The sequence below is a fragment of the Symphodus melops genome (genome assembly GCF_947650265.1).
Source record: "Symphodus melops genome assembly, chromosome: 23".
Classification (NCBI taxonomy): Eukaryota; Metazoa; Chordata; class Actinopteri; order Labriformes; family Labridae; genus Symphodus; species Symphodus melops.
The window spans coordinates 9,868,184-9,883,754 of NC_136713.1; the positions used below are offsets into that span (position 1 = coordinate 9,868,184).

Consider the following 15,571-nt stretch of genomic DNA (forward strand, 5'->3'; position numbering starts at 1 on the left):
GAGGAAACCCAGAGAGGAGGAGACCATGAATTAGTGCTTCTAGACGCTGCGCTGTCTCTTAAAGGAACAGAAAATTTCCCCTGATCCCGTCACAAGGTAAAATATTGTGTGTTACTAAGTCAAATATCACTTCCTCTGACATCACTGCCTCAGAGCCGACTGAAAGAGACGGTTCGGTCGCTCCTGTCAGCTGATCAGTGCTCACTTGGTGATTTTTTGTTGCCCTTCACTTCCCAAACAGCAGCGCTATTGACCCAGACACACTGAACATACATCAAGCTGTCTGTCAAAGGGGAAGGATCCTCCACTTAATACATGTACACATCACCAGACTGAAGTTCTGGTGAGGACTTTGAAACAGGCTCCCGTGTTCTGTTTCAGCGCCACTCAGTGTTCAGTGGAGGCCGCTGCTATCCAAGCTCGATTTGGCCTCTGTGCCGGTCACATGACTAGAAGCTATTGAATAACAGAATCTCTGTATCTCCATATTATCATCATGGGTCATATGTTGCTTATCATGTGGCGAGGGACACTGTGATTCCCGCCCGTTCCCCCCCTCCTTTTTGGTTTTTACCACTGTGTTTTTTTCTTATTCTCTCAGAAAGTTAATTTGAAGTTATTTCATTGATGGCCTAAAGTGATCAAATAATGTTCCTCTGTTAGCTGACACCTTACTAAAAATATCTCACCACAACAGAAACAGCGTTCTCAATAGCTGATGTCAGCGTGGATATTTATTTTGAATTACTTTGAAGCAGTTAAAACTTTTTTCTTTTTCTTTTTTTAATTGAAGAAAAATAAAAAAAACACAGTTTCAAACAGAGTTTAATCAAACATCAGCTTCCGGAACATTCTCGTTTTTATGTCTCCGTACCTCCTGAATCATCCGACCAATGAGGAGCGAGAGCAGACCAGCCAGCAGGCAGCAGAAGACGGCGACGGGAGCGAGAAGGAAAGACGGGCCGAGCAGGATGCTGAGCTGGAAGGAGGGACAGGAGGAGGCTCTCTGACGGAGGACAAACTGCTCCAGAGTGTCCAAAACCTGGACCCACGTCAGGTACATGAGCACCACGGCCAGCAGACCCGCACCTGACACACAAGACGGCACACCTTCAATCAGCAGTTTTCTTCATTATGTCCTTCAGTGTAATCTGTCACTCTGCTTTGGAGTGGCATGCAGGTTAGGAGCCGCAGGTCAGACCCTAACCAGGCTGTGTTCATGGGGTGTACAAACTAACCACTAGGCCACTGGCGCCCATGTGTTCTTGAATAAAGGATGAAATGCGTTAATCGCTAGGTCAGAACTTTCTTCAAGATCAGATCTCAGATTCAAACATTTTAGAGTGATAACGTGAGTGTGGGCTTTTTTTTTTTTGGTGTCCTTACCGCCGCTCAGCTGTAAAGCCCCGCCCACTTTATACAGCTTGTGATTGGCCAGTGGTCCCGCACAGATGACTACAAATCCACCAATAAAGACCGACATCCAGCCTGCGACCAGGAAGATGCTCCAGAATGTCCTGAAAACTGGAAGGAAAGAATAAAGTTCATAATGATGTGAAATGGATTGATTAATCATTTTAATAAGACATTTACCGACCAATAGCAGAAGGGTGTTCATACGGCTCCGTTGGCTTCGCCCCCGATGGCTCATAAACAGGAAATGGAAAGAGGAAAGCGGCACTGCAGAGCTTCGGTGACGGCTGATTGGCTGAGGAGAAAGAGGCAGTGGTGATGCTTTGTGTTTGTCAGACTTTGATGCGTTGGACGAGTTTCACAGACGTAAAGAGTCTCACGGATCCAAAGGTCCCACGTAGAGAACTCCTCCGAATCAGCCCTGAAGGAGCAGCGCCAGAACAGACCCTCATGGAAGATCCTCACTCCGCCTGAAGCCTGATGAGTCTGCAAAACACAGGATGCAGATTTAATGACCCATCACAAGAAACTACTTTCTGCTTCTGATTCTTTGAACATGAGGATATTCAAGTTTCACATCATGTCCATGTTTTTTTGTTTCGCCTTTATTTTAAAAGTACAGTGCCAAGCCAAGAGAAAGAGCGGGTAATGACACGAGAGAACCCGGGCCATCAACCTGGAGGAACACGACCTCCACACATGGGGCGACCTGGTTTCATTATTTTTCATGTCCATGTTGACATCGAGCAGCTCGCTGATAATCAATTCTGTGTTACATTTGGACCAGAACTGACTTTGTTTCTCTTCTTTCTTTATAGGTCAAGATATCGAAATGTGCATCATCATTCAGATACTAAATATCCAGATATGAGTTTTGGTCCTTTCGCCCAGCCGTAGCCAGCAGAGATAAACGTGCATTAATGAATGGAAATCAGTGAAGATCATCTCCCGAACGATCAAAAACAGGGACAATAACTAAAACCACCACAAGAGGGAGACAAAGATCAGGAAGAAGAGAAACATTAAACATAAACCATTCCTCAAGCCTTTGTATTTTTGCACTGAAGCTTGAAGTTTGAACCGACCGTGTGCAAATGTTTGACTTTGATTCTGCAGGTAGTGCACGGTCTCTCCTGACCTGCATGTGCACACACTGGTTTTCTCTCTTCTGCTCTAATAATTACACAAAGATGAGAGAAGCTTGGCTTTGGGTTTCTAGAGCGAAAGTAAATGACTGCATACAACTTGATCTACTTTAAACGTCGACTTAAAACACTTTTTTCTTTGCCCTTGACTGATTTTGTCCTCTCCTCGTTTCTTTGATTAAACTTCTGAATAGTTCTCTTTGAATGTCATTCGTTTTCTTTGGTTTAAGCAGCACGATGCACAGATGGAGAAAGTTTAGTTTAGTTTCACAAAGAGATCCTTAATCCTATTAAAAACACTTTTTCTTATCTTCAAAATGATCGTGTATGTTTTCAGTACTGTCAACACTGTTAATTTTTCTGCGTATTGACTGAACCTCTCATCTAAAGGTGTCGAGACTAGAGCTGTGACTGTTGTAGTTTTAATGCATCTGTCCTCTGTTGCATGTGTTATTTTGCTTGTTCTGTCTGTAGTGCGTTAGGTTTTGTCCTTATATGACTATATATGATAAATTTGTATGGGACCCCCTTCAAAACAAGGTGATACAGCTCAAGGGGCCTGTCCCAACATATCAAAATTCAATTATAAAGGGTGAGTAACAGTGGATGGAAAAGTGTGCAACACTTTTGATTTACACGGCAGTAAACTTGTCAAGTCTAATTTAAAATGTTTTACTTTTATTTTAGTCATTTGCTTTTTTTGGTTTCAATTTTTAGTAAAAGTAATTTCTCACAATTTCCATTTACTATCTCATCACTGTGGCTACATGATTGCACATCTTACCTTTTGTTTTCTCTCCATCAATTTTTACTTTCACTTTAATTTTATGGTCTTACATTTCTTTTGCTTGGATTCATTTCTACAACTTTCCTTCCTGTTTAAAACCATCTACTCAAGTAAATACCTCACTGCTGCTCTTCCTCTTTTTCAGGCCACTTCCTCCGAAGCTTCCCTCATCGGAGTTGCACGTCTCGGCCGCCAGCAGCCAGTACTCGGTCCCACAGGAGAGCAGCGTGAACAGAAACCCCACCGCTCCGAAGAACAGCGCCAAGAAGAGGAGCACCTTCAGCCTCTCAGCCGGAGTCATGACGCAGCCTGTGAGTTCTCCCTGAACACAACTTACATGGACAGTGTCACTCGTCTACAGCCAGACTCCGTCTACTCTACTACAACTTCAAAGACAACAAGGGGTTGACATTTATTATGTCGAGAAACAAAGAGACCCTGTAGAGAGAGAAACACGCCTGTGGACAGTACAACACTAACTACGGACATGAAAATAACTTCTGGCCTCACTTATGAAGGGATACAGTTACTCTCCCTCTCACTAAAATAACATTAAGGCATTGACGGTATTTCCTCCAATCCAAATTTAAACATGTAGAAGCACAGCACACACACTTTATATAAAGATGGACGACACAGGCAGTTCCCTGAAAGTGAAGTCAGAAAGTTTGGAGGTCCTTTTTAAACAGATGGGAGAGGAGCAATCTATAGAGTCAAATAAATTCTTTAATGTTTAATCATGCCAATGTTCACTTTCCTGAAAACCTTCGTTGCGAGGAGTTATCCGAAGCTAAAAAAATATGGGCTAAAAGGCCGTGATTTGGCAGGTCTGATAACAAACGCAGCCCCGTCCAAAGTTGAAGAGAACTGGCGCAGGACGTTACAGAAACTAACACAAGAGCCATTAAACTTTCCGTATTCGGTAAAAGGGTCTGCTCAAAAGCGACAACGACGTATCCTGCTGTACCAACTTCGGCTCATATTGTGTAAATGAATAGAGGGTTCTAATTTAGGAAAGTGGCGAATACTGTGGCTCAATTAGCCATCTTAACATGCAGGCTCTTGGGGGGGAGTTGGCTTCACTTTGGTACAACAGTAGGAGGTGGAGATGTGCTGTCCATCTTTATACACAACAGTTCAACGTGGAGAGAAAAATACATCACAACTGTAGAAATATCTCCGTGGCATTTATTGGAATGCCAGTATCGAAATCCAGATTTGGTCAAGCACGAGGCTGTCCAGTAGAACTGAGATCTAGGCAACAGTGACGGTCCAACAACAGTCATTCAAACTGCATGTTCATATATTAATATTACTTTTTTGTTTTCTTCTAACAGAACGGTACTGAAAAGGTTAATACACGTTGAAAAAAAAGAAAAAGAAAAAAAAAAAGGAAAAGTAGGAAATATTTATTTGAACAGATTTAGATTTTTTTTAAATGCCTGGCGTGTTTTTAACAATCTACGTTCAAATAAATATTTCTTCTCGGGACATTTTCAAAACACAGAAAAGGAAATCAGGAATGGTCTGAATGTCTTACTGACTTTTTTAAGCTGAATACTAAAAAAAAAAAAAAAAAAAAAAAAAAAAAAGGTTTTTGTGTAAAATGATCGAGCTAAGAGCTTCCTGCTGCTTTCTGAAACAACCATTATTTTTAGAGTACATAACATACCAAGAAGATCCCCCACAAAAAATACAAAGAGCAGTGCGTTACAGGACTCCTGATGAAGACATATTACAACCCTGTGAGGAGATTAGAAGGACATGAACGAGGCACGCAGAAATCAAAGAGTTATCACCTATTATGAACCTATCGCAGTAAACATTTTGTATAGAGGATCCTTTGGGCTTGAGTCACCTCTTCTTTTTTTTTTCCTCCAGGACATTTGCTGCTTCTTCTTTTTGTTTTTGGCAGTTTGTTTGGTCCGCTGTCGCTCTATTTTTATTTTTTTTTCTTCGAATGACGAGTGTGACAGGTGCATCCGTGCAAAGGCTCATGGGACTTCTACAGCATGTGAGGTCTCGTGACGCCCCAGACAGCACCCCCTAAGACATAACTCCGAAGACGGGGTTGTGGCGACAGATGCTCGGACCGATCTCCTCGTAGTCTTTCTTGGTGTGGCACACTTGGTAGAACTCAGGCTGAAACAGAAACCACAGTATTTGAGTGCACTTCCAGTTTTGTTTAAAGACTCAGGGGACGTCTCTGCTCTCTGAATTATTCTCTGGTTTGTTTCAAAAAAAAAAAAAAAAAATGGAGCGTTGTTCTGTTCTGATACTCACTGTAGATGCCAGCATCGACCCTCCGAACCAGACGGCGTACCTCTGCATGTGGTGAGTGATGACCTGCACGTCGATGGGTTTCGGCTACAAAAAAGGAAAAATGCTCAACTTGGTCGATATTCTTGAAAACTTAAAAGTAGAACGCAACGTATAAAACACGAACAAGACACAAGGTCGGCGAAATTATCATACCAAGTGTTGATAACATGCCGACATTCCCAAACTTGACCATCAGGACGTGACAATCCTTCAGTTCTACCTTTTTTTTAACAGGTTGACAGATTAATACGTCCTTCCTCCCCGTCTCCTCACCTTCAGTTTGCCGCCGCTCAGCTCTTCACTCATTTTCAGCCGGGCGTCCACCGTCCTCTTCAGGTCTCTCTGCAGGCGTCTGCCGAAGTCCCTGAACATGGTGGAGCCTCCGGAGAGCACGACGTTCTGCACGCAGCAGGACAAGGAGGTTCAGGAAAACATGCACACACGTTGAAAAACTGAAGCAGCTGGGACGGGTGTGTGTGTGTGTGTGTGTGTGTGTGTAAATGGACCTTGTACAGCGGACGTCTGACATCGATGGGACAGTTCTGGATGACCTCGTCCACCACCTCTGAGATGGGCTGGGTGAAGTCGGGGTTGGCAAACTGATGGAGAAGAAACAAAAAAAAAAAACACTCAATATGTGATATTGTTATGACAAGAGGTTGATATCAAAGGGTTCGTTTTTTAATACGATCCGTTACCTCAGGGTGGAAGAAGATCTCGGGCCCCAGGAAGCGCTCGTAGCCCACGTCGATGGTGAACTCCTTCTTGGAGATGGCGTTGATCCCCGTGTACTGCTTGATCCACTTGGAGCCGTCTGTGTCGTACTTGTTGAACTCTTTCACGAGGTCGGGACAGACGTAGCTGAAACGCTCCTAAAAAACAAAAACCCAGAATAACTTTCACAGTGTCATTTTTCATTAGCCTTTATTAGATAAGAGGGCGGAAGAGGGACAGGAAGTACATGATAGATAGATAGATAGATACTTTATTGATCCCGAGGGAAATTCAAGTGGGGGGGGGGGACTTAACCGCTAGGCTAGGCAGTGAGGAATGGGCTGGAAATGAAATCAGACTCGTTTGTATTCATGAAGAATTTCAGCTTGTGTGGCTACAATGACATCTAGTGGCCAAACTGAGTAATGCAAGCATCTCTTCCGAGTATCACTTCCTTTTTTTTTTTTTCTTTCTTTTTTTTTTTTAAATCTCAATCGACACGGAACATGACGCAAAATGAGTGAACTCAACTTCCCTGAACTGAGTATTTGTGACTCGTATGTCCCAGCGTTTGATGAGTTGCTGGGAAACGCTGAAGCTCACCCACCTTGACAGCTTTAGCCGTCTCCAGGGACTGCTCGGGAGGAATCCCCACCTCCCGCTCCCTGAGCAGTTGTTGGGTGAAGTATGTGATGTCCCGGCCAGCGATGGGGATGTGCTTGATGCAGCTGCCGATGACGTAGCCTTCAGCCTGGAAAACAAAAGCAAATCTAGTTTCGGGAGGAGCACAAATACAGTCAAAGATATTCCTGAACGAAACCACTCTCACCACAGGGATGACGTGTGTCACGCCGTCCCCGCTGTCGATCACAGTCCCCGTCAGCGTCCGCTCTCCGACCTGTCGGGACGTCCAGGATGCAGCCAGAGCCAGGACAGCCTAAAGAGATGACAAGCGATATTTCATTCAAATCTGATGCAAAAGAGCTGATCGAAAGAAGAGCACGAGAAAACCACAGTCCCTCAATCTGCTCTGTGACCGATTCGCATGAAGTGGAGAATCTCAAAAGAAGAAGGTGAGCCTTAAAACATGTGAAGTTTGCGCTCAGGGGAATTCTACTTTCAGGGCCTTTTTTTCCCCATCACACGCACTCATGTGTTGACATTTGGTGGGATGTTTCTGAAACGTACCTGAACAGCGATGTAGAGTCCGGGGACGTTGAAGGACTCGAACATGATCTCGGCGGTGTACTCCCTGTTCTCTGGTGTGTTGAGGGGAGGCTCCGTCTGTGAAGAGAGAATTAAAAGAATTAAAAATGAACTTGAATTTCCCTCGGGATCAATAAAGTATCTATCTATCTGGGACCAAGTGAAGACTTTCAGGTGTTCTTGTTGTGGAGGGGAAACATTGAGCACGTCAAACCTCTGCATCATCGAGACTTTATCTTTGTCTGTATTGTAGCTTAGATAAATGTGTTTACTGCGTCTCACCAGGAGAAAGTAATGGTCTTCAGGTTCTGCCCGCAGGTACTTGAAGATGATCTGCTCCATGAATCTCTCCATCAGGTCCCAGTCCTCCACAATCCCGTGACGGATCGGCCACTGGAAGAGCCACAGGTAAATGTGAGTGTCACTGTTAGCCTGGAGGCTGAACACAAGAACAGCGTCTGGATTCCCTCTTACTTTTGTTGAATACGACGGTTTTTCGATGGCTTCGTCCCCGATGAAAAAGTCCAGGTCGTCGACGCCCCTCATCATCCTGCGCTGGGCCTGGTCTCCCACCTTGGCCGATTCTTTGATGGCGATACCTGACGTGTGTTTGCCAGTTTAAGTCAAACAGTGTTTCCCACGCATAGACAATACTGCTTCCACATTTAGTTGTGCTTATTTTCTGCTGTGCACACTTTGATTTTTTTTTTTTTTATCAATAGGGTCTAAATTATTTGAATGCAGGAAACAGTGGCTTATATAGTGAGATCAGGAAGTCAACCTGAAACCCATATTGTGGTGAAAAGTGGAAGAGAAACTGTTCATGTGTCAGACTGTTTAACCAAGCCTGCTCCCTGTAGATCATAAACACACACCCACAAACTGAACCAGTTCACTCCTACCTCTTTGTTTCATCATAATCCGACAAGATGTCACCTGATCTTATTTGTATTTTTAATGTGATTTGCATTGCAATTATAATCTATGGGACAAATTGTGCGTCCATCCTTACGTGCACTGTGTTCATACAGACTTACATCTTTAAGTCACAGACTCTTTCACTATTTTTCATGTTTTTATCTACACAGCTCAAACAAATAAAGGAACACTTAAACAAAACAATGTAATCAAGTCAGTCACACTTCTGTGAAATCAAACTGTTCACTGAGGAAGCAACACTGATTGACCATCAATTTCACGTGCTGTTCTGCAAATACAGGCAATTAACAAGACCCCCCCCCCCCCCCCCCCCCCCCAATAAAGGAGTGGTTCTTTCAGGCGGTGACCCCAGACCACTTCTCAGCTCTGATGCTTTCTGTCTGATGTTTTGGTCACTTTTTAATACTAGCGGTGCTTTCGCTCTCGTGGTAGCATGAGACGGCGTCTACAACAGATACAAGTGGCTCAGGTAGTGCAGCTCATCCAGGATGCACATCAATGCGAGCTGTGGCAGGAAGGTTTGCTGTGTCTGTCGGAGTAGTGTCGAAAGCATGGAGGCTCTACCAGGAGACAGGCCAGTACATCAGGAGACGTGGAGGAGGCCGTAGGAGGGCAACAACCCAGCAGCAGGACCGCTACCTCCGCCTTTGTGCGAGGAGGAACAGGAGGAGCTCTGCCAGAGTCCTGCGAGATGACCTCCAGCAGGCCACAGATGTGTTTGCTCAAACGGTCAGAATCAGTCTCCATGAGGGTGGTGTGAGGGCCTGACATCCACAGGTGGAGGTCGTGCTTCCAGCCCAACACCGTGCAAGACATTTGGCATTAACCAGAGAACACCAAGATTGGCAAATTGTCCACTGTCGCCCTGTGCTCCTCACAGACCAAAGCAGGTTCACACTGAGCACATGTGACAGACTCTGGAGACGCTATAACAAGCCACTTAATATTTTTAAGGTCAAAGTTATTTATTTTATTCAAAGCCTACTGCGTCTCAATAATGCCATTGGGTTATGACCTTAATTGCTCAAAATAAATCAAAAAGACCACTGGAGGAAAACTTCAACAAAAAAAAAAAAACCATTCAATTGTCCTTGCTAAAGAAAGATAATGTCCCCCTTTAACGTGCAAAAGAAATGTATAAGTCTGTGGAAACAGCTCCGACAGAGGAAAAAAAAAAAGTATCCTCCACAAAAAAAAAAGAAGCAAAAAATGTCCATTCGGTTGGCACTCACCGGTCTGGCAGCCTAATTCGTTTCTTACCCCGGGAGATACAGGTCTCTTTTTGCGTCATACGGTCCTCCAAAACCTAAGCTCCAAAAAACCATGTCCAGGAGGAAAAACGCTGCACCTTTCAAAAAAGTTGATCCATAATCCTCATCCGGGAAAAAAAAAAACCTCTCTCTCCTGCCACCCAGTCCACACCACCGCTCAAAGAAAGAAACCAAAAAAAATACCCAACAAACATTTCCCCCTCCCTCTTTGTTCACCTCTGCCCCACCCCCTACACACCCGTGTATCCCTGGCTAATTAGGTCACCTATCCAGGCTTCAGACAGGAACACACACACACACCTAACAGTAGTGGCCATGTCACAGCGCCGTGGAGAACGTTCTGCTGCCTGCAACATCCTCCAGAATGACCGGCTTGGCGGTGGGTCAATAATAGTGTGGGGTGGCATTTCTTTCCCTCCATGTGCTCGCCAGACGTAGCCTGACTGCCATTAGGTACTGAGAAGAGATCCTTAGACCCCTTAGGAGACCATACGCTGGTGCGGTTAGCCTTGGGTTCCTCCTAATGCAAGATGATGCTAGACCTCATGTGGCTGCAGTGTGTCAGCAGTTCCTGCAAGGCATCAATGCTATGGACTGGCCCGCCCGTTCCCCAGACCTGAATCCAATTGAGCACATCTGGGACATCATGCCTCGCTCCATCCACCAACGCCACAATGTACCACAGACTGTCCAGGAAGTGGCGGATGCTCTAGTTCAAGGAGGAGATCCCTCAGGAGACCATCTGCCACCTCATCAGGAGCATGGCCAGGCATTCTGGGAGGTCATACAGGCACGTGGAGGCCACACACACTACTGAGCCTCATTTGGACTGGTTTTAAGGACTTTACATCAAAGTTGGATCTACCTGTTTTTCCACTTTAATTTTGAGTGTTACTCCAAATATATACCTCCATTGGTTAATACATTTGATTTCCATTGATCATGTGTGATTTTTGTATTCAGCACATTCAACTATGTAAAGATCAAAGTATTTAATAAGGATACTTCTACTCGTTCAGATCTAGGATGTGTTATTTTAGTGTTCCCTTTATTTATTTTTGAGCAGTGTAGTTTAATTTTGCACTGTGATTTTCTTTTGCCATCCTGCTTTGCTGCTGTAACACTCTAAATCTCGCAACTTGCGTGAAGAATAAAATATTAACTTGTATATTAGTCAGACTGTTGAGGATTTTTAATGAAAACATATAAATTAGGTCATAAAAATACAACAAACTAAAACAAACATGTTAAACCCTGAACATAATGTTATTAGGTTATGCTTAAATCACCTATATGGTATTTTATTAGTTTAACATGCAGTGATATTCACACTTCCACGCGGAGCTGATAACCAATCACTGTGTTAAGTTTTTACTTACATGAAGGGATGATGAACTGTGGCTCAGTATTTCCTGCATAACCCAGCTTTGTGTACCTAAACAAGGACAAACACCAACACACAGTGACTCCCTTGTTTATAATGGATCAGTTTAAAACTTCAAACATGCACTTTATTGGTTAAACGTTGATATAAATGTGTAAAAATGTTTTCGTCCGTAAAGACTTGTCCAGGAAGTAAAATTAGCATCCAGCAGCTAACATCGGCTAAAAGCATTTAAGAAGATTTATTCGGGATAAAAACGAACAAAATAGTCGCTTTAGCTTACTTATCCCGTCAGCCCCCAACTTTACAGACAATATTTGATCTCAAAAAGATGTATATTCAGATTGAGGAGGCTGCACATTTGAGCCGGAGAGCTACGCGGGGCGTTAGCTGCAAGTTTGACAGTCAATGAAAAAGCCGTGCTAATGCTAACAGGCTAGCTCCCGTTGTCGTTTCTCACCCAGTGCCACAGTCGACAACACAAGCCGGGAGCCGACCAGCCATGCTCGCTGTCGTCTAATCCGTCCAAAGAAAGCGAAAATATCAAACGACTGGATGTCCAATTAGTGTCTGATTGAACTCGCAACAGCTGCAGCAGCCGGAATGAATAGCAAGTCTCGGCCGACGGAGGAACGCCTTCCGGGTTTGAGGAGAGCTCTTCTTGTGCAGAGTCAGCAGCAGCTTGGACGGAACAACACCACCCCCAAGTGGACATATACTGTAACTGCAACAACTGCAGTTTCCGAGAATTAATGCTTAAAATAAGAAAAAGAAAATATTAAGAGTTTCAGGTCTTAAAGACACAAATGTCAATATTACAGAATATGATCAATAATATTAACATTTCTGTTGATTTTACACCTTTATACACGTCTATCTATATAGGTCTATCCTAAACAATCTGCTACTGTGAATAAATGCCACTGTTGTAAGAGCAGAACATTATTGTTGTTATACAATAGTGTGCAGTATAAGGGACGTTTCTGTTCTTTATATTGTTGTTGTCTCTTTCTACAAGGGGGGTTTCTCCATTGAGACCAAAAATAGCAACCAGCCTCATCGGGGTCTGCTGACTCCACTCGATGATATCAGTGATTTAGTTGTGATCAAAGGCTCCTCACAATCCCTGACTACATGTAGGGGTCACTGATAAAGACGATATATACGAGCAGAACTGGAGCTCCAGGGCTGGATTCTGGCTTCAGAGCACTTTAGCACGTTAAATCCAATCCCCTGGACAGAGAACATTGGCCCTTTGTCCTCGGGCAGACTCATCACTCACTCGAGAGTCTCTTCACCGCAGCGACTCTCAGAGAAAAAGCCCTCGGCTCTGCTGCTCCTGATAGGAACAGTCTCCTCGCTGCCGAGCCGGGGCCACTTGATAGAAACTCTCTATCACGAAGTGTAGCTGGAACCATTTGTTTTATGTCTTTCACTTCCCCATAGCACCAGTGATTTAAACAGCGCTGAACACAAGGGGTGTCTCGTGTCCTCTCTCAAACCTAACCTCGCTCCCTGATGATCGGGACTTTTCTTAAACCGCCCCTCACCCTGCTCCGCCTTGTCTCCTTCCTGTCCTTTAATAACCAGCTTCCTGATTCTGTGTCCTGCACCGTCATTGTTTTGAATACTAGAGGGCGCCACGTGCTCTCACTCCTCTTTGATGATCATCAAGTCACTTACTGTGATTTACAAAAACCAAACCAACCCGTTCCTCTGACACAGTCCTTTAAACCATCAGTCCCTCCATGTATTAAACACCAGCCTGTTCTTGTAAACACCTGTCCTCACAGCTGCACATTCATTCCCCCCTCCTTTGCGCTGCTGTAACTTTAATTGTGTTTATTCTCCTTTATTGGCCCTACTTACTGGAAAGAAGATTTGTTTCTGTGCAATAAAGGCGATTGGAGTTTTAATAAAGTGGGAAAGTAGACTGAACGCTATAGTCATCAGATTGAAGATTATTGTTGATGCTGTGCACGCTCTCCTCTTCTTATTCCGAGTAATATGCTTAATGGGATTTGTAATTTAATGACTTTTTTAAATCAATAGCAGAAATACAACTAGAGATCTAGTTCATTCATAATTAGTAAATTAATGTGATGAGATCATCTCTGATTTATTTGTGATGTACACTTCCATGTTGGCTTTAGTTTAGTGTCCTGTAGCTGCTGCTTCGTTGCAACCTTTGACTTTCAGCTCCTGCAGCAGCAGAAACACTTTGGCCTATTAGCCAATACTAATTATGGAGCCTAAATCCTCACATCGGTCTGCATATTTGTAGATCTGTGTCCGCATGAGTGGATCTATCCACACATTTGCACAAATATCTCCAACCAAATGTTGGTCCTCTGAATACTGTTTACCTCCTGCTGCATGTTTTTGATATTCTGGCCCTTGTTAGTCCTGTATCTTACACGTTTCTCACCCAGGCCAGTTAAGATAATTCCCCCTCTTATTTCCAACACTTTTAGTCGACAGTAAACACGGCAGATGAGTCGGGGTCTCTCATCAACTCGAGTATTTGCAGTCAGTGTTCGCACGTACGTCATTAGAGCAAAGCAGAGGTGGGCCTTATTATTTTTAATAATCGGCTGTTTTTTGCTGCTTCTTAATCCCGCAGGATCTGATGTCGGCATTCTGTGATCCCCACACCTTCATCCTCCTCCTCCTCCTCCTCCTCTGTGTCCACGCTTAATGATGCTCAGTCATACAGCCGCTGCAGGATGCGGCTAAACAGAAGCATTAATAACATCAAAGTCATGTGATATCTTTACGATTTGATCAAAATGTCCCTCCTTTACCTGCAGACATTCAAACATTTCGAATCAAATAGGCTCAGACCAGTGTACTCGTGTGCTTAGATGTTTATAACTAAAAGACTGTCGGAATGTTCAGATGTGCATCCTCATTGAAAAACCACAGTGGCTGCACTCTGCACAAACAAATCAATAGATGAGTAATTGAGTGACAGCAGCATGCTGAAATGGAGCTAATTTAATAAAACATTGGTTCCACTTCGTCCTCGGTCTGACTGCGTGAAGGTTAAAGACATGGAGGCTTCCAGGGGCCACCAGCAGAGGAGGATTTCATTTTTCAAAGGGTCGAGTAAAGTCAGCGCCTCCGTCTAAACCCCACACTTTCTGGAAGGATATCTGAGGGGATTTCTAATGTTACGGAGACGGGTTTAGTGGCTGCATGTGGAGGTTGATGCAGACACAAGTCTTTCTTCCTTTTTTTTCCAGGTTAACTTCAGTTTCATGTGTTTCAAACACTCTGTGACTTTTTTTTTCTGGCGAACCAAAGGAGCTAATTCTTAAAGTTAACTTTAAAGGCTCCTAATTAAGTGCTTAAAATTGTGTCCGAGGTGGTAACTGGGATACGCACGAAACAATTAACGGCAGTAAATTGCTAAATTAACCAATCGAGTCTTTTCATCAGCAAGTCAGCAGAAAATGTTGCAGCTCGAGACTCGGGGTTGTACTCTTTTTTTATACACATTCTGCAGAACCTGTTTTTAGCACAAGCAAAAGGGACTGAGCACAAGTCTTCCATAATGCAAGGTGTCTTTTTCTTGAGCAGAAATCTCCAGACATCGCTGAGATATTGCATTTTTGAGCATGGGGTGGTTGTGAGGTTACTGTTGCCTTGACCTTTGAAATTTTTTTTCCACCACACTTCAATCAGCTCATCGATGAGTTTCAGTGGATGTTTGTGTCCAATCTGAAAACATTGTGTCATTCCTAAAATATCCATAAGACAGGGACGAGGAGAGAGCCGAGATCAGGGTTACATCGAGACATAATGACGTCATTGTGGAACTGATCTTTGCTCTTGTGTTAAAATAATATTATATTGTTCGAACAGAAGTTTTCATGTGACCTGTGTCATGATTCCATTTAAAGAAATGATGTTAGGAGGTGAAAATCCATCAAAGCAAACATGACTTTTGACCTACAACTTCTCGTCAGTTCCTCTGTGAATTCTTTATGAGAAGCTGTCGTGTTACCAATGGAGGAGAAAACACACCGCCCAGCCACTTAAACAAGTCTGATTTTTTTTTTTTTCCTGGAACATTTATTTACACTACATATGAGCAGAATACAGCGTCACTCTTCACAGAAGACCGGTCATAAAAACTGTCATGAGCATTGATCAGGTGATTGGTTTCTCTCATCAACTCGAGTGCTCCCGAGTAAAGATGAACCAATGAACAACACCATTTAAATATTCAGGCTTTTTCTTTAAAAGGAGACTCTTGATTGGTGTTCAACCTAATGCACATGTTTGGCCTTTAAATGTGGGAAATGTATTTTTCAGATTTTCTGTCTGACAATTTGAATATTAGTACTGCACAGATGACAAAAAAATAACAAAAAAACACTTTTCA

The 15,571-nt window shown here is 43.5% G+C and overlaps 2 protein-coding genes across 13 annotated transcripts in view; both read right to left on the reverse strand.

The window, feature by feature from the left end:
* The window catches only part of LOC306818597 (transmembrane protein 182-like), an 81,689-nt gene extending 77,306 nt beyond the window's left edge, over positions 1 to 4,383 (reverse strand). For 9 of the 11 annotated variants that reach the window (XR_013778306.1, XR_013778307.1, XR_013778308.1 and 6 more), the window contains exons 1-5: positions 3,464 to 4,383; positions 1,794 to 1,899; positions 1,598 to 1,708; positions 1,387 to 1,524; positions 875 to 1,089 (exon numbers count right to left, since the gene is read on the reverse strand). Coding sequence is in view for 4 of the 11 variants with exons in the window: in XM_079336257.1 (XP_079192383.1) it covers positions 875 to 1,089; positions 1,387 to 1,524; positions 1,598 to 1,708; positions 1,794 to 1,899; positions 3,464 to 3,646 (753 nt within the window). In the remaining 7 variants the exon portion in view is untranslated. Of the gene's footprint in view, positions 1 to 799; positions 1,090 to 1,386; positions 1,525 to 1,597; positions 1,709 to 1,793; positions 1,900 to 3,463 lie in introns of those variants that run through there. The other 2 variants (XM_079336259.1, XM_079336256.1) reach the window with 2 other exon arrangements.
* Positions 4,384 to 4,515: 132 nt separating this feature from the next.
* Positions 4,516 to 11,839, reverse strand: LOC306818593 (actin-related protein 3). 2 transcript variants are annotated; one of them, XM_079336251.1, is made up of 12 exons: positions 11,642 to 11,839; positions 11,177 to 11,232; positions 8,062 to 8,186; positions 7,870 to 7,980; positions 7,570 to 7,665; positions 7,211 to 7,318; positions 6,989 to 7,132; positions 6,366 to 6,539; positions 6,174 to 6,266; positions 5,941 to 6,066; positions 5,629 to 5,712; positions 4,516 to 5,487 (listed from the first exon to the last, which is right to left on the reverse strand). In XM_079336251.1, the coding sequence occupies exons 1-12, from the start codon at positions 11,683 to 11,685 to the stop codon at positions 5,392 to 5,394; spliced, it is 1,257 nt and encodes a 418-aa protein (XP_079192377.1). In that variant the 5' UTR covers positions 11,686 to 11,839; the 3' UTR covers positions 4,516 to 5,391. The 2 variants fall into 2 exon arrangements, with proteins under 2 accessions (XP_079192377.1, XP_079192378.1); XM_079336252.1 differs by lacking the exons at positions 11,177 to 11,232; positions 11,642 to 11,839 and adding an exon at positions 9,759 to 9,949.
* Between the last annotated feature and the right edge of the window lie 3,732 nt (positions 11,840 to 15,571).

What these genes read in the sequence shown, in the direction of transcription:
- LOC306818593 (XM_079336251.1), bottom strand. Translation starts at nt 11,685, where the DNA reads ATGGCTGGTCGGCTCCCGGCTTGTGTTGTCGACTGTGGCACTGG. An exon ending in TGACACACGTCATCCCTGTG is followed by an intron (nt 7,133 to 7,210) that starts GTGAGAGTGGTT and finishes TTTGTTTTCCAG; the next exon opens with GCTGAAGGCTACGTCATCGG. An exon ending in GGTCGATGCTGGCATCTACA is followed by an intron (nt 5,488 to 5,628) that starts GTGAGTATCAGA and finishes TTTCTGTTTCAG; the next exon opens with CCTGAGTTCTACCAAGTGTG.